This window comes from Saimiri boliviensis, chromosome 14 (genome assembly GCF_048565385.1).
Source record: "Saimiri boliviensis isolate mSaiBol1 chromosome 14, mSaiBol1.pri, whole genome shotgun sequence".
NCBI lineage: Eukaryota > Metazoa > Chordata > Mammalia > Primates > Cebidae > Saimiri > Saimiri boliviensis.
In genome coordinates this window covers 50,790,383-50,815,586 of record NC_133462.1, presented here as the reverse complement: position 1 = coordinate 50,815,586, position 25,204 = coordinate 50,790,383, and the positions used below count along the sequence as shown (strand labels likewise).

At 41.5% G+C, this 25,204-nt stretch overlaps 1 protein-coding gene across 3 annotated transcripts in view; it reads left to right on the top strand.

Annotated features, from left to right (window-relative positions):
• Nucleotides 1-25,204, top strand: part of IPO9 (importin 9) — a 55,698-nt gene that overhangs the window by 25,780 nt on the left and 4,714 nt on the right. For all 3 annotated transcript variants that reach the window (XM_039465983.2, XM_039465984.2, XM_039465985.2), the window contains 15 exons: nt 1,612-1,700; nt 2,812-2,898; nt 5,292-5,411; nt 5,519-5,619; nt 6,125-6,183; nt 7,104-7,255; nt 8,540-8,638; nt 9,907-10,013; nt 10,614-10,753; nt 14,426-14,585; nt 20,433-20,659; nt 21,537-21,685; nt 22,325-22,453; nt 23,350-23,625; nt 23,910-24,076. In XM_039465983.2, coding sequence (XP_039321917.1) covers nt 1,612-1,700; nt 2,812-2,898; nt 5,292-5,411; nt 5,519-5,619; nt 6,125-6,183; nt 7,104-7,255; nt 8,540-8,638; nt 9,907-10,013; nt 10,614-10,753; nt 14,426-14,585; nt 20,433-20,659; nt 21,537-21,685; nt 22,325-22,453; nt 23,350-23,625; nt 23,910-24,076 — 2,062 coding nt within the window. The remainder of the gene's footprint in view (nt 1-1,611; nt 1,701-2,811; nt 2,899-5,291; nt 5,412-5,518; nt 5,620-6,124; nt 6,184-7,103; nt 7,256-8,539; nt 8,639-9,906; nt 10,014-10,613; nt 10,754-14,425; nt 14,586-20,432; nt 20,660-21,536; nt 21,686-22,324; nt 22,454-23,349; nt 23,626-23,909; nt 24,077-25,204) is intronic.

The window sequence follows — 25,204 nt, the reverse complement described above, 5'->3', positions numbered from 1 at the left end:
CAAAACTATTGAGTACATTAATCCTGAAAATGCCAACTTGTGTTTCTAGCTGGATATCTTCCCCCAAAATGTCCCAAGTGGTTAGCTTTATTTATTTATTTATTTGTTTGTTTGTTTATTTATTTATTTGAGATGTGGTCTCATTCTGCCAACTTGCGTTTCTAGCTGTGTATCTTCCCCCAAAATGTCCCAGGTGGTTAGCTAGTTATTTATTTATTTATTATTAGAGACATGGTCTCACTCTGTCACCCAGGCTTGGGTACAGTGGCACTATTGTAGCTTACTATAACCTTGACCTCCTGGGCTCAAGAGAGCCTCCTGCCTCAGCATCCTAAGTAGCTGGGACTACAGGCACATGACACCACATGCAGCTTTTTTTTTTCCCCCCTTTCAAATGTAGTGGCATATCTTGCTATGTTCAGGCTGGTCTTGAAGTCTTGGCCTCAATTGATCCTCCTGCCTCAGCCTCCCAAAGCTCTGGGATTGCAGGCGTGAGCCACTGTACCCAGCTTCTATTTCCTTTTTTTTTTTTTTTTTGAGACGGAGTTTCGCTCTTGTTACCCAGGCTGGAGTGCAATGGCGCGATCTCGGCTCACCGCAACCTCCGCCTCCTGGGTTCAGGCAATTCTCCTGCCTCAGCCTCCTGAGTAACTGGGATTACAGGCACGCACCACCATGCCCAGCTAATTTTTTGTATTTTTAGTGGAGACGGGGTTTCACCATGTTGACCAGGATGGTCTCGATCTATTGACCTCATGATCCACCCGCCTCGGCCTCCCAAAGTGCTGGGATTACAGGCTTGAGCCACCGCACCCGGCCTCTATTTCCATTTTTATAGTGGTAATGTAGGAAAGCATCAGGTAAAGTGAATAGTTATTAGAACTCAAGGGCTTTTATCCTGCTGCTTTGTAACATGAATCCAGGGTCCTTTGTGCCGTCTCAGTGCCTTGTGTGTGGTGTGGCGTTTTTTTTTTTAAGAAGTAAAAGGAAAGATACAACCCATGTTTCCGTCACCTTCTTCAAGTCTCATTCTGTGTGTAGGTTGCTTTTTGCCACATTTATGTAGAGAATCCGTTTTTGTTCCAGTTAGCAACAGCCTCTGACTTTTAAGTCAGTAAATATTATCTACCGAGAAGAGTAACATATACAAAGTGGAACTGAGGCCTAGTAAGTCTGTACATGTTTTATTACGTGCATCAGACCAGCTTGCCAAGCAAAAGTACTGAAAACAGAACCAAAGGTAAGAAACCTCGAAGTGTAACTGAATGTCGACAGATGGGCACAAGATAAATTAATACAGAATTTTCCCAAGTTTACCTCACAAGGACTTTTATGCAGTTCTATTACAGATTTTCTTTCAGTATTTATATTAAGTGTTCTTTTTTAATCTCTTGTATATTTCTCTACTTCCATATTATTCTTTCTCCTTCTAACAAATAATCAGCAACTCTCGCTAATTTTGCTTTCACAGAATGAGACCACCAGGCCACTGTCTTTACCTGTGTCCTGTCTGTTTAGGAACTGCCACCTAGAAGCAGTTCAGAAATATCACACTTAATATCTTTATGAAGCAGTGTTTTTTTTTTAACAGTGCTACTTTTTGCTTTGTAGAATTCACTCGAGAAGTGACGGACACACAGATGCCACTTGTTGCTCCTGTCATTCTCCCAGAAATGTATAAGATCTTCACCATGGCTGAGGTATGAAATCTCAGCTCCAAGATTACAGTGAATTCAGGCTCTCATCAGCCCCCACCTCTCAGTTGGGAGATTATAGTGTTTGTAACTGATGTCAATATCTAAAGACTAGAACTGACAAAGATCTGAAAGATCTTTGTCTGAATCTGAATTAACCTTAGACCTTTCACTCAACTACAAGGGCAAGCCTTTGATAAAAGAGTGCAATAGCCAGGCACGGTGGCTCACACCTATAATCACTGCACTTTGGGAGACTGACGGGCAGATCACCTGAGGTCGGGAGTTCAAGACCAACCAGTCTGACCAACATGGAAAAGCCCCATCTCTATTAAAAATACAAAAATTAGCCGGGCGTGGTGGTGCATACCTGTAATACCAGCTACTTGGGAGGCGGAGGCAGGAGAATTGCTTGACCTTGGGTGGCAGAGGTTGCAGTGAGCCAAGATCATGCCATTGCACTCTAGCCTGGGCAGCAAAAGCGAAACTCCATATCCAAAAAAAAAAAGTGAAATAGCTTAAATATTTCTTCATATATCATACTTACTGGCACCCAGGAGCCCCTAAGTAAATAAATAGTGCCTTCGTGCTACTTCCAGCCTCTTATTGAGTTATCCCACCTAAGCTTGCCTACCTCAGCTAAGTAATTGGAAGCAATCTATCACTGCATTGCACATAATAGGCCCTTAATATACTGTATATATATTTGATTAGTGTGTATATGAATAACTTACTTATAATTAGGTATAAATACCTGATAAATAATCTTTTAACTTCCCTATACCCCTCAGCCCCCAACCAATGATCTGCATTTTAAAGGAAATATATTGACTGTGTTAGGATTTTAAGCACTACCCAGCCTGGTGGTTTTTAATTAAATGAACCCACAGAGGCCCATATATAAGGTTCATTCTGGTAAGTTCCAACATTATGATTCCGCTATGTTTCATTCTCTGAATTACAGAAGTCTGCCTCCTGGACATGAATGACATTTACTATCTCTCAAGGCTATCTAATGTCATGTGAGGATTCATTAGTCATAGCTTTACTTCTAGTCAAAGATACACACATACCTACATGCTCTAATCTCATGGCTATTCTGTAACCTTTTTTCCAGGTCTATGGTATTCGAACCCGTTCCCGAGCTGTGGAGATTTTTACCACTTGTGCCCATATGATCTGTAACATGGAGGAGCTGGAAAAGGTTAGCAGGTCTTTGGATCAATAACAGACTTCATGCTTAAAAGTCTTATTCATGCAAAGCAGTGAGTCATTTCATGATAGCAGCACCAAAAAGCACACTAACCAGTATTAAGAGATAGACACATTTTTATTAAATCATGATTATTTTTCCAGACAGGGTCTTGCTCTGTCACCCAGGCTAGAGTACAGTGGTGCAATCATGGCTCACTGCAGCCTCGAACTCCTGGGCTTAAGTGATCCCCCCACCTCCGCAACCCCCACCTCCAGTAGGAACTACACATGTGATGTGCACAACCACACTTGGCTGATCCTCTTTTCTCTCTCTTTCTTTCTTTTTTTTTTTTTAATAGAGATGAGGTTGCACTATATTGCCCAGGCTGCTTTTGAACTTCTGGGCTCAAGTAATCTTCCCACCTCAGGTTCCCAAAGTGCTGGGATTATAAGCATGAACCACAGCACCCAGCTATATTTTTATTTTTTATTTATTTGAGTTTTGTTTTGTTTTCTTTTTTTTTTTTTTTTTTTTTTTTAATGAGACAGAGTTTTGCTCTGTTGCCAGGCTGGAGTGCAGTTGCACAATCTCGGCTCACTGCAACCTCCACGTCCTGGGTTCAAGCAATTCTTCTGCCTCAGCCTCCTAAGTGGCTGGGACTACAGGTGCGTGGCACCATACCCAGCTAATTTTTGTGTGTTTAGTAGAGACAGGGTTTCACCATGTTGGCCAGGATGGTCTCTATCTCTTGACCTCATGATCCGCCTGCCTCAGCCTCTTAAATTGCTGGGATTACAGGCGTGAGCCATGGCGCCTGGCCTAATGAATTTATTTTTGTAGAGACACGGTCTCTTCCTATGTTGCCCAGGCTCATCTTGAACTCCTAGGCTCAAGTGACCTTCCCACCTTGGCCTCCCAAAGTGCTAGGATTATGGGTGTGAGCCACCACACCTGGCATGATTGAATTTTCAGTTTGTAAAAAGCTTAATCTAGACACACACACACACCCACCCACCCCACACCTGGCCTGATTGAATTTTCAATTTGTAAAAAGCTTAATCTAGACACACACACACACACACACACACACACACACACCCCACACCTGGCCTGATTGAATTTTCAATTTGTAAAAAGCTTAATCTAGAGACACACACACACACCCCACACACCTGGCCTGATTGAATTTTCATTTTGTAAAAAGCTTAATCTAGACACACACACACACACACACACACACACACACACACACACACACGCTTTATGACAGACTCTCAGTAAAAATTTGCAAGATACACTGTCTAAAGTTGTCTTCCATATATGGAGTTAATGACAAAAATAGAAGAGAAAAAATGGCCAGGAGGTGAGATGCAGACAGGGAATAAGAATTTAACAGAAGCAGAAAATGAAGAGTAGGAAACCAAAGAAAAATATGCTGTGAACAGTTGAACCCTACCCCCACCACAGAGATACTAGGATTCCCAACCAGATGTGGATTTGGCCTAGAGTGTATTTTGTTTTGTTTGTTGTATTAAAGGAATGATAAATTCTAAATGCCGGACATCTTTGGGTGACATGGTGATAAGTTGTATGGCAATTTTTTAGTGAATTATCATCACAGGTCATGCAACTCCTTGTAGTAGAAATGTAATCCAAATACTAATCTCTCAATTGCCAGCCCAGTTTACCGTCCCTCATCATTAAAACAGAACTAGAGAGGATGACAAGGTCTAGAGCTGAGAACAACAGTGGGCCTTTCCTTGGATCCAAGGTAGCACAATGATTCAAAATCAAATGTGCAGCTGGCCAGGAGACAAATTCAGGTGACTCACAGACGCTCTTTGACTCAATCTTGTGTAATAGAATTTCAAGACAGGGATAACATTATTAAACCTTCCAGCAATTCCCAGCCAGTATTTTCAATTAAAAATCACTGGGTTCTGGCCTTAAATAAGGCTATTGAATAACTTATGCTAATAAATGGATCTCCCTCACACTTAGAAATTACCTTAAAAAAAAAAAGCTTACTCTCCTTTTGAGTCTTACTTCTTCAAACACCTTATCTTACATCCTTTTCACAGTAGTCATCACTCAGAACTTTCCTACTCTTTTATGGCCCCTTTTGTGTGAAGCAAAGCAATCCCTGTGATTCAGAAACAGTTATGAGGAGAGTTGGTCTTGCATAACAGTTTGTAGGAGGACCGTGATGAGGAACTAGCAGTGCTGGTTAATGAAATTTTGGGTAACACCTTCACTGACCTTATAGCTATTCTCTTCTGATCGATCTCGGAGCCTGAAGAGAGCTTCAGGTGCCTTTCAAATATCAGTGTTTGATACATATGTGTTGAAGCATTGACCGGATTAGGGACTTGTCCAACATTGACTTTGGTTTCTGTTATCAGGGTGCAGCCAAAGTCCTCATCTTTCCCGTGGTACAGCAGTTCACAGAGGCCTTTGTTCAGGCCCTCCAGATACCAGATGGCCCAACATCTGACAGTGGGTTTAAGATGGAGGTCCTAAAGGTAAACACTTCCTACAAATGAAATATTTGGAGTTTGAGAGGGTAGTCTAAAATCATTGGTTTCTTATATATCACTCATAACTTGGGTCTTTTCTCTTAATTTCTTAGGCAGTGACAGCCCTAGTGAAAAACTTCCCAAAGCACATGGTGTCCTCCATGCAGCAGATTCTGCCTATTGTTTGGAACACCCTAACTGAGAGTGCAGCTTTATATCCTTTCGTGAAAGCTTAAGGGAGCTACTACCACCTATAGTTAGGAATCTAGCATTGGGTCTCTCATTCATGTGGTTCCACTCTTCTTTTTTTTTTTTGAGACGGAGTTTCGCTCTTGTTACCCAGGCTGGAGTGCAATGGCGCGATCTCGGCTCACCGCAACCTCCTCCTCCTGGGTTCAGGCAATTCTCCTGCCTCAGCCTCCTGAGTACCTGGGATTACAGGCACGTGCCACCATGCCCAGCTAATTTTTTGTATTTTTAGTAGAGACGGGGTTTCACCATGTTGACCAGGATGGTCTCGATCTCTCGACCTCGTGATCCACCCGCCTCGGCCTCCCAAAGTGCTGGGATTACAAGCTTGAGCCACCGCGCCCGGCCTTCCACTCTTCTTAAACAGGCTTTTTTATGGTGTCTACTTTTAGTGTTGGAATATGTAACATTTCCATGTAGATTATATGTAAAGCAGACTTCAAATTCTATTTCTTTACTCTTCATCATACTTATGTGAGGACAGAAGTAAATTACACAGAAGAAGTAGAAGATCCTGTGGATTCTGATGGTATGTAGTTTATTTGATCTTTATAGAAATACCACTTAGTGGAAAAAGAAAAAGAAGTCAGAGACAGGAGGTTAAAAAAAAAACAGTAAACTTGAGAGGCTTCATTCTGTTAAGTGTTTTCTAATTGAGTTTATTTTCAATATATTAGATGTGAGGAAATAAGAATTGACAATCTTCAGTCTGTTCCTCATAGGTATTTGCATAAATCTCATAAAATCGTAGAATTTCTGAGTCAGAAGAGATGCTTTTAAGGCCATTTAATCTAGCCTGTTTCTGGCATTTTGTCATGTTTCATTTTGGTGTCCAGATGATGAGTCTTTTATTTCTTTCTTTTCTTTTTTTTTTTTTTTTGAGACAGTTTCGCCCTCGTTACCCAGGCTGAAGTGCAATGGCACGATCTCGGCTCACCGCAGCCTCCGCCTCCTGGGTTCAAGCAATTCTCCTGCCTCAGCCTCCCGAGTAGCGGGGACTACAGGCGCGCACCACCATGCCCAGCTAATTTTTGTATTTTTGGTAGAGACGGGGTTTCACCATGTTGACCAGGATGGTCTCGATCTCTTGACCTCGTGATCCACCCGCTTCGGACTCCCAAAATGCTGGGATTATAGGCGTGAGCCACCGCGCCCAGCCAAGTCTTTTATTTCTATTTTAATATTTTGAAGTATTTCAGATTAGAAAAATAGACATACTGGGAAATATATTCAGTGTTCTGATTATTGAAAAAAAAACAAAGAATATTTAATGTCCTCAAAATTCCATTTTGTGACTTCTAAGCCCTCTCTCCCAATTCCTCAGGATTAGTTATTAGCAAGTACTTTAAATATTCAATAATTTACAAAGAAAATATAGTTCATTTTCAGCATGTATGCTTTCTTTTTACTTTCTCGCCATTAATTTCTTCTTTTCTATGTTTCCTGTAGGTGAAGTCCTGGGCTTTGAAAATCTTGTCTTTAGCATTTTTGAATTTGTTCATGCTCTACTAGAAAATAGCAAATTCAAAAGCACTGTTAAGAAAGCCTTGCCTGAATTGATTTATTATATTATCCTGTACATGCAAATCACTGAGGAACAGGTAAATAATATTTGAGAGACAGTTCCCATCATGTGTTTGGAAAGTGCAACTTGAAGAATGTGAAGTCTTGGTCAAATGAACACTTTATTTCTAAAAATAGACACAAGACAAATAATTTCATGTGAAGTTCTAGGAAAGCTGTGACATTTTATTGCCAAATGCAAGGTATTGGAGTTTGCCATCACACCTAGCTGATTTTTTAATTTTTTTGTAGAAAAATAGGTGGGTTTTTTTGTAGAATAAATAATAATTTTTTTGTAGAAAAAAAGTACTATGTTGCCCAGGCTATGCTAGTCTCTAACTCCTGGGCTCAAGTAATCTGCCCACCTTGACCTCTCAAAGTGCTGGGATTACAGGCACGAGTCACTGTGCCTGGCCTATTTTTGCCATTAGAAAATCTCACAGGACTACTAACCTAAAACCCTGATTTTTAGGAGATATATTCCTTCCTTATAGTAAAATGTAGAGATCAACCATTAGCCTGATGGTGGGTCATTAAAACCAGCAAAGAATGTTCAAAATTAGATAATGCCTTGTTTAAAACAGCACAAAAATTGACCTAATTTTCACAGTAAATATTCCATCAGACTTAATATGTTCAGAAAATCGATCTATCAAAGGGTAACAGCTGGTTGACGGTGGCAGAGAGCTGGTAATTGGCCAGATTCCAAAAGAGAGCAGTAGCTGTTGCTGCCTACCTTGCTACTTGATACTATTTGTTTGTCTACATCAAAAATAAAAGATTTTTGAAGCTAGAGTTTTTTGGTGTGTTTTTGGTTTTGTTTTGAGACAGGGTCTTACTGTGTTGCTCAGTCTGGAGTGCAGTGGTGCAGACACAGCTCACTGCAGCCTTGACCTCCTAAGCTCAAGCCATCCGCATGCCTCAGCCTCCTGAGTAGCTGGGACCACAGGCATATGCCACCATGTCCAATTGACTTTTTTATTTTATTTTATTTTATTTTATTTTATTTCTCTCTGTCTCTCTCTCTCTCTCTCTCTCTCTCTCTCTCTTTTATGCTGTTCCTTGTCTACTCACAGAAGACTTTTTTATTTTTTGTAGAGTTGAAGTCTCACTATGTTGCCCAGGCTGGTCTCAAACTCCTGGGCTCAAGCAGTCCTCCCACCTTGGCCTCCCAAAGTGTCAGGATTACAGTTGTGAGCCGTTGCACCCAGCTAAGGCTAGAGTTTTGTTCAGGATAATAGGTTGAAGTCTTCCTGTATCTGTTGATGAAAAGCTATGAATCAGATTGGTAGCATCACAAAGATATAACCTCATCTTTTCAGATTAAAGTATGGACGGCCAACCCCCAACAGTTTGTAGAAGATGAAGATGATGATACATTCTCCTATACTGTTAGAATAGCAGCTCAAGACTTGTTGCTGGTAAGTTTACCTTGATACTTCAGCCACATAATTTTAATCAGTCACTTGAGCATTTCCTCTTTTCTAGCAACTAATCCAAGGTGATCAATGTTGTTGAGTGGCTTTATCTCAGACCTCTTTGGGGATACAAGAGTTTCTGAAATGAAGTTTGAGACTCAGAAATTCTAAAATCATTGCTACTGGTTCTGACTTACTAGATGTAAGAATTCTGTAGACCATAGTGCTGGAATAGTGGGGAGAACTGTGTAAGAGGATAAAGTGTTCCATGGAGTAAGAGTAATTGAATTCAGAACATTTCCATTTAATTCATTCTTCAACAAGAATCTATAGCACAGATCAAAGGTTGGCAAACCTAACAAAACAAATGAGATTGCTGAAAGATGAACATCCAAGTATCTGCTCATGTTTTCTTTTTTGTTGTTGTTGTTGTTTTTTGTTTTTGTTTTTTTTTTGAGACGGAGTTTCGCACTTGTTGCCTAGCCTGGAGTACAATGGTGCAATCTCAGCTCACCTCAACCTCTGCCTCCCGGGTTCAAGCGATTCTCCTGCCTCATCCTCCTGAGTAGCTGGGATTACAGGCATGAGCCACTATGCCTGGCTAATTGTGTATTTTTAGTAGAGATGGGGTTTCTCCATCTTGGTCAGGCTGGTCTCAAACTCCCGACCTCAGGTGATCCACCTGCCTCGGCCTCCCAAAGTGCTGGGATTACAGGCATGAGCCACTGAGCCTGGCCTGCTTGTGTTTTCTTTGGCTCTTTTAGCTAGAACATAGCATTGTCTCTATGCTGAAATACTGCGAAGAAACTACCACTTGCTTCTTGTTAGGTAAAACATTTGTTCTCTGTTGATGAATCACTTCTCATTATCATTTAATGTAGTATTTCTAAGGACTTACAAAAAATTATATTCTGTTTCAATTAGTAGATTAGACTTATTTTTCTATGATCAGGTTCCAAAAGAGCAAATATTTGGCCCATTGTCATCTAAAGCTAGATCTCTTATTGCTCACTTATACTCTGCTGAATATAGCAAAGGAGCCAACTGGTTAGCCTTACAATGCCCAGGCACTACAGAAATACAGATATTACTTTTATTTCATTAGAGACCCTGACCTACTGGTATAACATTTTTAATACAGTTAATCAGGGATTTGCATGTATGTGAAACAGCTTGAACCAATCACTTCTAACAGTCATGATTAAAGCAGTTTGCAATTAAAATGCATTTAATGGGCGCAAACAGATTTATTAGCTCTTCTTTCTCCATAGGCTGTGGCCACAGATTTCCAGAATGAAAGTGCAGCAGCCCTGGCTGCTGCAGCCACTCGACATTTACAAGAAGCTGAGCAAACCAAAAACAGTGGCACTGAGCACTGGTAAGAGTGAGCAGCTAACTGGTTAAGCTTTTGCTTAACCCTTCTTAAAAAGCTGTGAAGGGCCAGGCGCGGTTGCTCACGCCTGTAATCCCAGCACTTTGGGAGGCTGAGGCGGGTAGATCACAAGGTCAAGAGATCGAGACCATTCTGGTCAACATGGTGAAACCCCATCTCTACTAAAAATACAAAAAATTAGCCGAGCATGGTGGCGCGTGCCTGTAATCCCAGCTACTCAGGAGGCTGAGACAGGAGAATTGCCTGAACCCAGGAGGCGGAGGTTACGGTGAGCCAAGATTACGCTATTGCACTCCAGCCTGGGTAACAAGAGCGAAACTCTGTCTCAAAAAAAAAAAAGCTATGAAATGATGGATTTAGTTTGGTTTTAATTTGCAAATCTGGTTTTAATTTAATAACAGATTTAATAATCTCTTATTACTAAAATTTCACTCTGTTTTTGCTATTAGAATATAAGGGCTTAAAGTAAATAACCCTTTTGGGAGAGATTGTGCTGGAGTGCCCTTTTCTGAATCTTCTTTCCTCAAATATTTATCTTTTTTGGCAGCGTAGTTTGTTTTACTAGGCTGTAGTATCCTTTCACAGGTGGAAGATCCATGAGGCATGCATGCTTGCCCTAGGCTCAGTGAAGGCCATCATCACTGACAGTGTGAAAAACGGCAGGATTCATTTTGACATGCATGGGTTCCTGACCAATGTCATCCTTGCAGACCTCAACCTCTCAGGTATGTTTCAGCACATGCCAGGATTCTAGAAGCTCTTTAGACCTGTCGTTAACTTGGTTATATTGTTCACTTCGACTGGTAGGCCAGATATGCTTGTGTCCTTTGAGTGAAAATTTTTTATATCCTGCAACTTGAACTCATCCAAACCTCTAAAACAGCCCAGAGGCCTAGGCTCAAGCTTCACCTAATAACAAATTAATACTGCCTAGTTCATAATTCTTTCATGATGTTTATGTTTCTTCCCAAATTGGCATTCCCATTCACGGTTGTTTTTGGCATTTGAATGGAATGCAAATCTGGTTGCTGTACCTTGAGAATTACCAGGTTCCGCTCTCATTGTTAATTCCAGAATGCCCTCAGTCATTCTGTGTCAGGCATATTCTTCCTGTTTTTTTCTGTCATTTTTCTCAAACTTTATTTTTGGTCAATATCCAAATAATCAAAATGTTTCATTCTCCTACTCGTGTTAGCTTTCTGTCTTAAAAAGAAAAAAAGTAGGCTGGGCACAGTGGCTCATGCCTCTAATCCCAGCACTTTGAGAGGCTGAGGCAGGTGGATCACCTTAGGTCAGGAGTTCAGGACCAGCCTGGCCAACTTGGTGGAACTCCATCTCTACTAAAAATACAAAAATTAGCCAGGTGTGGTGGCAGGCGCCTATATTCCCAGCTACTCAAGAGGCTGAGGCAGGAGAATCACTTGAACCCAGGAGGCAGAAGTTGCAGTGAACCGAGATCACGCCACTACAGCCTGGGCGACAGAGCAAGACTCAGTTAAAACAAACAAAAAAGTAGCTCTTTACTATTAGACTGATTTCTTCAGCAATACAAAGCAGTAGCTAAGAATCATTGTCATCTATTGGCATTTTCTGCTACTTGCTTCTGCCTGTACCATGCCTTTTCTCATCCTTAAAGTCAAATCCGCATCCCAAAGCACTCTCTGCGTCCTCTCTCAGTACCTAAATCATGGAACATTTGGTATTGTTTGCTCCATTTTCAATCCATTCGCTTTCTCTCCATAGTATAGCTCTGGGAGTAGCTTATGTCATTTGAAAACGTTCTGCTCTGTGATTTTAAATAGGTAATCTATTGTTGGGTATGTCACTCTGTCACTTCCATTCTCTGAATCACAAAATTAAAATGGTTCCATATCCAGAGATCAGATCCGTTTGGAATATCCTCTTTCACTCTGTACTTATCATATGCTACATTGTTGAACATGTTTTCTTACTCCCACTAGTAAGGTCTCAGAGTTGAAATCATGTCTAATCTTTGTATTCTACAGGTACGTTTTTTTTAGCCCCTCCGCATAAGTGCCTTGAGTAGGCATTCCGTAGTTACTTGTTGAATGAGTTCTGAAATCCATCAGCACATTTCTTGTAGAGTTCATTTACCCTAGCAAAGAATTTCCAAAAACTTTGAAAATTTTAGAGTATTTGTTATTTAGACTGGAAAAAGGCTTAATATATATCATTTGTTAATACTGCCTGAAGCTAAAACCTTTTCTACACCAATGATTCTGAAACTTTTTTGTTTCAAATTATCAACAATTTAAGAGACATTTTTATGTGGCTTTAATTTATCAATATTTAACATACTAAAGATTAAAACTGAAACTTTTAAAATAAAAGAAATAGAAACGTGCATTCCACTGGCTGTCAGAGCCAGGATGTCACATATCATATAACCTCTGGAAAACTCCACTATATACCTGTGAAAGAATGAAAGTGAGGCCGGGTGTGGTGGCTCACACCTGTAATCCCAGCACTTTGGGAGGCCAAGGTGGGCAGATCACAAGGTCAGGAGTTTGAGACCAGCCTGGCTAACACAGTGAAACCCCTTCTCTACTGAAAATACAAAAATTAGCCAGGCATGGTGGCACATGCCTGTAATCCCAACTACTCAAGAGGCTGAGGCAGGATAATTGCTTGAACTCAGGAGGCAGAGGTTGCAGTGAGCCAAAATTGTGCCACTGCACCCCAGCCTGGGCAACAGGGTGAGACTCAGTCTCAAAAAAAAAAAAAAAAAGAATTAAAGTGAAAAAAAAATTATGTATTGCTATGAAAATAGTTTTAACCTTTAGGGAGTTGCCGGACCATCCTTTGGGAATTACTTCTGTACATTATATAAAGTTATAAACAATTTCTGACTTACAGTGGTTGGACTTAGGATTTTTCAATTTTACTGTGATCCCAAAGCAATATGCATTTAGTAGAAACTATACTTCAAGTACACTTAATTCTATTTTCACTTTCAGTACATTATTCAGTAAATTATATGAGACATTCAAGTCTTTATTATAAAATAGGTTTTGTGTTAGATGAGTTTGCCCAACTTTATGCTAATGTAAGTTTTCTGGGCGTGTTTTAGGTAGGTTTGACTAAGCTATGATGTTCAGTATTAAATTTAAATGCATTTTTAACTTACAGTGTTTTCAACTTATGATGGGTTTATCAGGAGGTATCCCCATCATAAGCAGAGGAGCATCTGTATTGCATAATTATTTGGCACAGTTTATTAGGTTCTGTTCAATGATTTCTTTGTCAACAAGGTGTTTATTGTGTGAGTAACCAAGTTAAGCCCTGTGGTACCTGAATAAGAATCGTCTCTCAGCAGCTTATAGTAGACAAGGGTAGTAATCCTTATATTAGTCGTTAGACTCAAACAAAATCTATAGCATGTAAGAACACTAAAGAATTACCATGGCACAGAGATAGTTAGAGTTGCTTCAGCCCAAGAGATGAGTTAAGTAATGCAAGAAGGTGAATGTGTTGGCTTGCAATATGAACAAGGCAGAGAACTGGGAAAGTAAGAAGTAAGTTGCTAAGTGGGTATGTGTACTTGCGTTTGGAAACCATAAAGTGAAATCATAGGTAATGCTAAAGTCACTGATCTTAGGAAGCCTTGAATAACATGATGACTAAGGTAATCTTTATGTGGTGGACTATGGAGTTCGTTGATAGATTTTTAAATAGAAGAATAACATGATCAGAGCTGTACTTTATGTTTTAAGAGTAGTCCAAAAGTAGGAATAAAGTAGCAATGGAGATGGCATTTAGAAGATTAACTAGTAGTGTAGGTAAGGAATAATGAGAGCTAGGGATGAGGACTGGGGTGGCAAAGTCTTTTTAGGCTAATAATATTCAAGACCTACTTTGCCCAGTAAAAGCAAATGAAAACTGGGAAGTTCATTCTCTACCACAGGTCACACATTTGCTTTCATCGTACAAGATTACGCTTTTCCTTGTATGATGTACAAGTAAGCTGTACATAATATGTAGCATCCATTTACTTCTAAAAAAATTGAGGAACGGAGGGCCGGGCGCAGTCGCTCACTCCTGTAATCCCAACACTTCGGGAGGCCAAGGCAGGCAGAAGTTTGAGACCAGCCTGGCCAACGCGGTGAAATCCCACCTCTACTAAAAATACAAAAATTAGCCAGGAGTTGTGGTGGGTGCCTGTAATCCCAGCTACTTGGGAGGCTGAGGCAGGAGAAACACTTGAACCCGGGGGGATGGAGGTTACAGTGAGCCGAGATCACACCATTGCACTTCAGTCTGGGTGACAGTGAGACTCCATCTCAAAAAAAAAATCGAGGAATGAATGTGGGAAAGAAAAAGGACAAGTAGTAGGAATTTTTGTTATCCAGCCCCTAATTGCTCTGTTTTTCTCCCAGTGTCTCCTTTCCTCTTGGGCCGGGCACTTTGGGCTGCCAGTCGGTTCACTGTTGCTATGTCTCCTGAACTAATCCAGCAGTTTCTACAGGCAACGGTCAGTGGTCTTCACGAGACACAGCCCCCATCAGTTCGAATTTCCGCAGTGAGAGCCATCTGGGGGTGAGTATGCTACCCTAGGGTGATAGTTATCTTAAGAGAAAATCGCTTAGGGTACATATACCAAATCGTAGTTTTCTAGTGTATTATGTTGCTTGGAAATCCCTGCCAATGATCTCCTTCAGGATGAATGTTGGAAGGACAAGGAAAGAATCCATGCGAGGGACATGGCTTTTATGAGTCCCTAAGATGTTTTATTCTTTTCTGCTCCTCTTCCTCTTTAAATTCACTCCAATTCTGGAATCATCTAGGCAACTCCCTTTCTGTCAGTGGTGAAGAACCAACACTTGGAGAGAAAAATGTTTTGCATAGGATGGCACAACTGATAAATGATAGAAGTAGGATTAGAGTCCACATCATTATGTTGTTGATTATATTCATATTAGAAACCGAATCTGGGATAATGTAGCCTAGAAATCTATCTGCTTATTTTTTCCCAATTTTACCTATTTTTCTTGCAGCCAGTGTTGCTAATGGATCAAAAGTCATTTATTTATAGTCCTACACTGACTAGAAGGACCATTGTTGTTTTAATGAATATTTTAAGGTTCAAACTTAAGCATCCCAGCTGAATCCTTAAACTACCAACACAAAATTTATTTTCCACATGCCTGCCCTGCCTTACCTTTTGAGGCAGAGGAGTACCTTTTGGGATGCCGTGTATTATATGCATTAGGAAGCATTCAAGAACTGCCCACATTTTAATTTAGTGCTTAATATTATGACCATAAACAGAGTCCCATCTTTTTCTGCTTCAATCTAGGTGAAGCAGATCTTTGGTCTAAAATAATTAAAAGTATAATTTTAACAGACAAACTAAGTATAGCTTTTCAGAAAGCTCTAAGACCATTGTAAATGTCTGAGAAGAGAGAGCCCTAACCTGCTTTAGACATGAATGTTATTTTAAGGGTTTTTCTGAGTGTGTACCTGTGGTCACTGCCTATATAGCTTCTGACCTTTGTGAAACTTGATTTCATTTATATGCATTAATTATTTCTGGAGATGTTTAAAAAAAATAGTGAATGTCTCCTGTGACAAGTGTCAGTGTAAAATTAAAAGTATTTGCCCACCAAATAAGGACAAAACCATGAAAACCTATGCTTATCTTACTTGACTAAACTGAAAAACAGATTATGAATGTATGATGAAGAATTAACCACTTTGTGTTGTGATTTTATGGCAATGTTTGCTGCTGCAAGCTGTGAGAGTTTGGTATGAATGTGAAAGTACTTTGGGTAAAATAAGCCCATTGCTTCCCAGAGTGTTTTAGGTGGACAGCAGTACACTAGGCATACTTTGTACTCTAATCTCCCCCAGAGAGAATCAGTTCTGCAGAATCAGTTCTCTCTGGCGGAGATTAGAGTACAAAGAACTTTCATTCTCTGTTGTATATTTAAAATATTTTTGTTTGTTTGTTTGTTTCAACAAGTTTACATTTTATAATCAGGAGAAATCTGAAGAAAATTTTTATTTTTAATGTTCAAATCTCAGACCACATGGGCAGTGGTTTAGTGGTTTTCTTGAGAGATGTAACAGATCTCTCTGAAGGATGAAAAAAGCTATGGATATGCAGGCCAGAGAATGGACACTCACGTGTTCACAAAATTTTATATTCATTGTCGAACACTGGGTTCCTTGAAGCCTATCTGTGAATCCCTGTTTAAGAACTGTCCTATGACTGGATCATTAGCTGTCTTTTCTTCAGTCAAGAGTTTCCATCTGGTCATTCTCTATTTAGTTCAGCAGCCGATTACAGATTGGCTTATGTCCTTGTCACATTATTGGAACTGGTTTTTTTTTTCCTTTTTTTTTTTTTTTTTTTTGAGACAGAGTGTTGCTCTTGTTGCCCAGGCTGGAGTGCAGTAGTGTGATCTCAGCTCACCACAGCCTCCTGGGTTCAAGTGATTCTTCTGCCTCAGCCTCCCAAATAGCTGGGATTACAGGCATGCGCCACCACGCCTAGCTAATTTTGTATTTTTAGTAGAGGCAGGGTTTCTCCATATTGGGCAGGCTGGTCTTGAACTCCCGACCTCAGGTGATCTGCCCACCTTGGCCTCCCAAAGTGCTGGGATTACAAGCGTGAGCCACTGTGCCCGGCCTGGAACTGTTTTTTCTGATGTCACTAGTAACTTCTTTTTTTTTTTTTTTTTTTTTTTGAGACGGAGTTTCGCTCTTGTTACCCAGGCTGGAGTGCAATGGCGCGGTCTCGGCTCACCGCAACCTCCGCCTCCTGGGCTCAGGCAATTCTCCTGCCTCAGCCTCCTAAGTAGCTGGGATTACAGGCATGTGCCACCACGCCCATCTAGTTTTTGTATTTTTAGTAGAGACGGGCTTTTACCATGTTGACCAGGATGGTCTCGATCTCTCGACCTCGTGATCCACCCGCCTCGGCCTCCCAAAGTGCTGGGATTACAGGCTTGAGCCACCACGCCCGGCTACTAGTAACTTCTTTTTTTTTTTTTTTTTTTTTTTTTGAGACGGAGTTTCGCTCTTGTTACCCAGGCTGGAGTGCAATGGCACGATCTCGGCTCACCGCAGCCTCCGCCTCCTGGGTTCAGGCAATTCTCCTGCCTCAGCCTCCTGAGTAGCTGGGATTACAGGCACGCACCACCATGCCCAGCTAATTTTTTGTATTTTTAGTAGAGACGGGGTTTCACCATGTTGACCAGGATGGTCTCGATCTCTTGACCTCGTGATCCACCCGCCTCAGCCTCCCAAAGTGCTGGGATTACAGGCTTGAGCCACCGCGCCCGGCAATAACTTCTTAATGGTCAGCATTCCACCTTTGCTTTTGTTTTTTCCTTAGCCCCAGTTTTAATTTGTTCCTTCATGTCATAGTTTATGTATCATTCCAAACTGCCTGAAATAATCTCTGAAACAAGATACTAATTGACAATTATACTTGTGTCACATTTTTCAATTCAAATTTATGTCAGATTTTCTCCTGAGCTACACACTAATATATCCATTGCCTACTATCTATACCAGAATGGATAGCTTATAAGTACCTGAAAATCAACATATTTACTACTGAGCTTACCATTTACCACCTTCAGGCCTGTCCTACGTGTATTTTCTTTCTTAGTAAAGGTAGAAATCTGTAACATTAGGTCTTCAACTTAAAGATCTTGTATTCCCTGTTTTAATGAAGGTAGATATTCCAGGTATTTGCCTTTTAGATCTTGGTTCCTTGGCCTCTCATCTCTTCCTTCTTGAGTCTTCCACTGCTACTACCCTGATTGTACTCTCTACTTCTCTTGCCTGAATTAATGCGGCAGCTTCCTGATTGATCTATCTGCAGCCTCACACTTCTGCAGTCCATATTATTTGAACTGTCAAGCTGATCGTTCTAAAATAGAAAACTGACTTTGTTGCTCCTGCAGTTAAAGTTATTCATGGTTCCTAGTTGTTCTCTTCAAACTGAGATAGAGGTACTTCAGAAGAAAGTCATATTATGTCAGGGGGTACAGGAAGCCACAGGATAAATACATAACATTTTCCTGGGGCATCAGTTTCCCCTGGAGACTTTAGGGTAGAGTAAAGGGAAGATTAGGTGTTAGGAGTTTAACACCTAAGTTAAAGAAACACTTACTTCCAAAATAAATTCCAAACTTGTAGCATGGCATACAAGACCCAGTGTGATGTAGATGGGTGATGCAAACTCTGTGATCTACCAGACTGTACAGTTTCAAGTTCATTAGAGGGGCAAAGTAACTATAAACCCTTAGAAGTAGGAAGTGGAGGAAGGGAGAGGAAAGATGAATGCTGGTCGAGGGATGAATCCAAAACCTAGTCTAAGGAGTTGAGAGCTGACCAAAGCCAGGTTTCACATCAGCTCTTTAGGAGAAGTTTGGTCAGAGCAGGTAATATTGGAATCAAACATTATGGACCAAAAATCAAAAAGTCTATGGACAGATCTGAGCTTAAAGCCCACAGTTTCACTGGTCATTGTGGACCTTTGAAAGCTGACACAAATAATATGGTTATAAGACGTTTTTGTTTGTTTGTTTGTTTGTTTGTTTGAGACGGAGTTTCGCTCTTGCTACCCAGGCTGGAGTGCAATGGCGCGATCTCGGCTCACCGCAACCTCTGCCTCCTGAGTTCAGGCAATTCTCCTGCCTCAGCCTCCAGAGTAGCTGGGATTACAGGCACGCGCCACCATGCCCAGCTAATTTTTTGTATTTTTAGTAGAGACGGGGTTTCACCATGTTGACCAGCATAGTCTCGATCTCTTGACCTCGTGATCCACCTGCCTCAGCCTCCCAAAGTGCTGGGATTACAGGCTTGAGCCACCACGCCTGGCCAAGACATTTTAAACAAAACATTTAAGTTAAGAAAAACCATTTATTGGCTGGTCACGGTGGCTCAGGCCTGTAATCCCAGCACTTTGGGAGGCCAAGGTGGGCAGATCACCTGAGGTCAGTAGTTGAAGACCAGGCTGGCCAACATGGTGAAACTCTGTCTCTACTAAAAATATAAAAATTAGCTGGGCCTGGTGACAGTTGCCTATAATCCCAGCTACTGAAGAGGCTGAGGCAAGAGAATCGCTTGAGCTCAGGAGGTGGAGGTTGCAGTGAGCCAAGATTGCGCCACTGTACTCCAGCCTTGGGAACAGAGCGAGACTCTTATCTCAAAAAATAAATAAAAACCATTTATTGAATACCTGCTAAGTGCCTTGTTTCTGTACTAGGTTCTTAGTTTTTATTGCCTTTTAACTTATTGCCATTCTCAAGATAAACAAAAGTAAAGATTTAGACAATTTTTTTTTTTGGCTGTTGTTTTGTTTCATATTTTTTGTTGTTGTTTTTGAGGCAGTCTCACTGTGGCACCCAGGCTGGAGTACAGTGGCCATGATCTCAGCTTATTGCAACTTCAGCCTCCCAGGTTCGTGATTCTCATGCCTCAGCCTCCCGAGTAGCTGGGATTACAGGTGTGCACCACCCTGCCTAGCTAATTTTTTTGCCTTTTTAGTGGAGACGGTGTTTTGCTGTGTTGGCCAGGCTGGTCTTGAACTCCTGACCTCAGGTGATCCACCCAGCTTGGCCTCCCAAAGTGCTGGTATCACAGGCCTGAGCCACTGAGCCTGGCCCTAGACTATATATATATATATATATATTTTTTTTTTTTTTCTTTTTTTGAGACGGAGTTTCGCTCTTGTTACCCAGGCTGGAGTGCAATGGCGCGATCTCGGCCCACCGCAGCCTCCGCCTCCTGGGTTCAGGCAAGTCTCCTGCCTCAGCCTCCTGAGTAGCTGGGATTACAGGCACCTGCCACCATGCTCAGCTAATTTTTTGTGTTTTTAGTAGAGACGGGGTTTCACCATGTTGACTAGGATGGTCTCGATCTCTTGACCTCGTGATCCACCCAGCTTGGCCTCCAAAGTGCTGGGATTACAGGCTTGAGCCACCGCGCCCAGCCTGACAATATATTTTTAACAATTTTATCCTATTGGACATGGTAAGCAACATTCAGTAAGTATTTGTTGATTGAAAAGAGGCTAGTACAGTAAAACTATAGCCGGAACTTGAAACCCTGCAGCTAATAGACTGATTTTGAAAGTGTGCATAGAATGTTGACATAAATTTTGTTTGTTTCAGGATGAAAAAAAAAAAAAAGAAAAACAGAAAATCTTTAAGAAAATACCAAAATTCAAAGCAGAAATAAAATAGAGAACATAGAACTGGTAGTGGTGATGTTTATTTAATACATCACAGAAGGATGTAGAAACTTGCCTAACTTAGAAGTAGCTTTATAAAGCTGTACAGATAAATGCTATAATATGTGAGATTGATTGGAAAAACCAGGAATTGAATTTTTAAAAATAATTCTTGCTTATCTATCTCTGTCTAGTTATTGTGACCAACTGAAAGTCTCAGAGAGTACCCACGTGCTCCAGCCCTTCCTCCCCAGCATCCTTGATGGCTTAATTCACCTAGCAGCCCAGTTCAGCTCAGAGGTCCTCAACCTGGTGATGGAGACTCTGTGCATCGTTTGTACGGTAGACCCTGAATTCACAGCAAGCATGGAAAGCAAAATCTGCCCCTTCACCATTGCCATTTTCCTGAAGTACAGTAATGGTATGCCACCAGGGAGGGTGTGTTATGAGGGGCACCAAAGAAAAAATGTTGGCTGGTGAATTTAAATGAAAGATTCCCTGGGTCTGGTCTTAGCTATGATGCTATGGTTTTAACATCATAAGCAAAGAATCTGGCTTTTGATTAGCAAAAAATAGAATTGTGCTGTAAATGTAGCAACATTAAAAAATAGAGTATATCTGTAACACTCTCTACTAAGGGCTTAGGGAAAAAGATAATAAATAAAGGGCTAGTAAGCAAGAGACATAATTCAGAACCTTGATGCACATTGCATATATTTTTGCAGACTAAATAGAGGAGGATATTTTGTTATATAAATAAAGAACATTGAGCTAGTGTTCCCTTTCTTCATAAGGCTGTGCTTTTTAGGAGTTTTGCCTTTTGCCCCAGAAGTAGCTTTGGGAGTTCTTCATGTCTACTATGGCTACCCTGTAGGAGATATGTATGATTTCTCTCATTCATCAAAGTCAGTATTTTGGCAGTTTTTATAACTTTCATGTCTTCTTAAAGTATCAGTTGGGCTTTTTTTTTTTTTTTTTTTTTTTTTTTTAGTGTTTGGTTTTATAATCCAGGTTTCACAAGAATAGACCGTAAAGATTTTCTGTAGAAAAAGCCACATTTTGTTTAGCTGTTAATGACTAGTCCCTACTTTAATGAAGCCAAACAAACTGTACCTCTTGGAGATTTAGTGTATCTCCTGTTCTTTGAGGTTATTCATGTGGCCCCACTAGGTCCTGGATATGTGATATGTAATCAATGCAAAAGTTGTTAGGTTAGGGCCAAACAACAGGCTTCATTAAGTGAGAAGCAGGTGCAGACCATCGGGCGGGGGGATTCCGTGTTGCCTTATCCACTTCAGATCCCGTCGTCGCCTCACTGGCTCAGGACATCTTCAAGGAGCTGTCCCAGATTGAAGCCTGTCAGGGTCCAATGCAAATGAGGCTGATTCCCACTCTGGTCAGCATAATGCAGGCCCCCGCAGACAAGATCCCTGCAGGGCTCTGTGCGGTAAGTGGCTACAAGGGGTTGGGGGAAGGTGTGGAGGTGTGTGTGTGATTACAAAGGAGCCTGATTCCCACTCTGGTAAGCATAACGCAGGCCTCAGCATATAAGATCTCTGCAGGGCTCTGTGCAGTAAGTGGCTACAAGCGTGTGTGTGTGTGTGTGTGTGTGTGTGTGTGTGAGAGAGAGAGAGAGAGAGAGATCTACAAGTGTCACCCACAGATGCGTCTAGCTGACAAGAACCTAATAGTATTAGAGATTCATGGAGTGATTTTGCTGAGCTATTTTGCCCACAAAGACAGTGGGTAATTCTCTGAAACTTTAAGAAAATGGCTCTTGTTTCAGAGGTACCCTCAATAAATTGAACAGAGTGCCACTGTTACACAGCACCACTAAGTATGTTACCTGGTTATCCAATCTACTACCATGTACTAATGCCCACCCCTAGAGCTGATCAATTAGTAAGCTATTATGAGGAGGCTGAGAGCACTACCTATTTAATTATTCCTTTATTTTTGGAAACTTGTCTTTCATTAATAAGCTTTCTCTGGGTTGCTGTGTGATACCATCCAGTAAGGATCTTGGTTGTTGGGCACCCTCAATTCCAGAGGCAATTCTGACTCTTCTTTTTCTTCTCTCTTTCAGACAGCCATTGATATCCTGACTACAGTAGTACGAAATACAAAGCCTCCCCTTTCACAACTTCTCATCTGCCAAGCTTTCCCTGCTGTGGCACAGTGTACCCTTCACACAGATGACAATGCCACCATGCAGGTATCTGAGACATGGAGCCTAGAAGAGGGAAGATAGCTTCCAGCCATGGGCTTATAATGTGCTGAGAAATCTGACATGGTTTTATGCTTTTGACATGTGGAATTCCTCTCAACTCCATATTTACCTAGCGGATTCAGGAAGGGTTCAGGCTGCAAAAGCCAAGCATTTCTGGTGCTTTGGAGCATGTTACAATCTTAAAAAAATGCGGATACCAACCACCCTGCCTGTATATTGGGTATTGCTACTGTGAAAGAGATTATAGACATCTAGACTTGGGCCATAAGAAAGTCTTTCTGCCTATTCTATTAATAAAGTCAGCAGAGTGATTGATGGGCCTCTAGCGAGAGGAGAGATGCCTGAATATTTTTTCTCTTTTTGTTTCTTGGATGAACTGGTTACCTTTTCAGGTAACCAGTTGATTATAAAAGTTATAGAAACTTGCCAGTGACTATTGATCAGCTTGGAAATCCCTAGGCAACTATAGTGGTTTGTGTAAGACCTATATAAAGACCTATAGTATCCCCAATTATTGCCAGATTGTAAATGTATTTTTTTAGTACGAGAGGTAGATCTTTTTGATTAAAATTCATTTGGCTTGGCCATTGTCCCTTTTGATAAAAAAGATACACATTTTTGAGATAGTCCCTTGTGATAAAAAAAAAACAAAAAAAACCATTTTTGAGATAGCTGATTAGGTAAAGGGGGGATTGTGTAATGCATATCTATGTCTGTAACGGTAAATTCCTGACTGCAGTGGTATGAGCCCACTACAAACCCTGTACACTCACTGCTTTTATGAGGAAGAGGCCTCTGAGAACATTCGTTTATACAGACTGAGGGTCCTCCTGGCATCTGTCCTCGATTGCTGATTTTGTTTGCCACCCCTGTCTCCCCAGAATGGTGGAGAGTGCTTGCGGGCCTATGTGTCAGTGACCCTGGAACAAGTTGCCCAGTGGCATGATGAGCAGGGCCACAATGGACTGTGGTATGTGATGCAAGTGGTGAGCCAGCTCCTGGACCCCCGCACCTCAGAGTTCACTGCGGCCTTTGTGGGCCGCCTTGTCTCCACCCTCATCTCCAAGGCAGGGCGGGAGCTGGGGGAGAATCTAGACCAGATTCTTCGCGCCATCCTCAGCAAGATGCAGCAGGCAGAGACTCTCAGTGTCATGCAGGTAAGACAACAGTGGGGACTGGCTTCCTACCCCCTGGCTGATAGAGATGAAAATTAGTATTTTGATCCTGAGTTTTTACCCTATTACTATCCTTCCAGGGCAGTTAAGTAAAATGGGATCTGTCAGGCCTAAGAAACATGGACAAGGAAACCTCCATGTTTTATTGTCCTGTGGATAATACCCTCAGTGTAGACTCTGTTTCTTATCTGACTGGCCAGTTCCTTCTCATCTCCTATGTCTCTGAAATTAATTTCCCTGAAGCAAATGTCCTTATTTTCCCCTAGTCTTTGATCATGGTGTTCGCTCATCTGGTGCACACTCAGCTAGAACCTCTCTTGGAGTTCCTGTGTAGCCTCCCAGGACCTACTGGCAAACCTGCCCTAGAGTTTGTGATGGCTGAGTGGACGAGCAGACAGCACCTGTTCTATGGACAGTATGAAGGCAAAGTCAGGTAGAACCCCCATCTTTCTTTCTTTTTTGGGCATTCTGCCACCACTCATACTTCTTTTTTTTAAGATGGAGTCTTGCTCTGTCACCCAGGCTGGAATGTGGTGGCATGATCTTGTCTCACTGCAACCTCCACTTCCCAGGTTCAAGCCATTGTCCTGCCTCAGTGTCCCGAGTAGCTGGAATTAGAGGCATGCACTACCACACCCAACTAATTCTGTTTTGTATTTTTAGTGGAGGCGAAGTTTCACCATGTTAGCCAGGCTGGTCTTGAACTCCTGACCTCAAGTGATCTGCTCGCTGCCTCAGCCTCCCAAAGTGCTGAGAGAGTACAGATGTTAGCCACTGTTCTGACCCATATTTCTTTTTTTCCCTGATTTGCTCCATTGATTTTTGTTTGACATGTCTAATGGCCCTCTGTATTCCATTTTCCCTGTCTTTCTTTATTGCTAACCCACATATGTGAATAGCTGCCATCTTGAATTTTCCAAAAGACAGTCAACACAGGAAGACTATATATTTCTGATCTCTGCTTACTAGAGATCCCTTCTCTGCCACAGACTTCACACATCTAAGTGCTGCTAGTGGCTTATTTTCCTTTATAAACCCAAGCCTTGGCCAGGCACAGTGGGTCACGCCTATCATCCCAGCACTTTAGGAGGCTGAGGCAAGTGAAATCACTGGAGCTCAGGAGTTCGAAACCAGTCTGGCCAACTTGGTGAAACCTGTCTCTACTAAAAATGCAAAAATTAGCTGGATGTGGTTGTGGGTGCCTGTAATCCCAGCTACTCGGGAGGCTAAGGCAGGAGAATCTCTTGAACCCAGGAGGCAGATCACACCATTGCACTCCAGCCTGAGCAACAAGAGCAAAACTGTCTCAAAAATTAATTAATTAATTAAAAACCCTGAGCCTTCTAACCCTGGCTTCCTAACTTTCTATCCTGGACTTTTATACCACTAATTCTTACCACTTCATTGCACCTTACAATATGGATAGCCATCCTGATGCTTGCCCACCCTAGTTTTGTTCAAGAACAGGTCACCTGTAATCCTAGCACTTTGGAAGGCTGAGGTAGGTGAACTGCTTGAGACCCACCTGGGCAATGTGGTGAAACCTATCTCTACCAAAAAA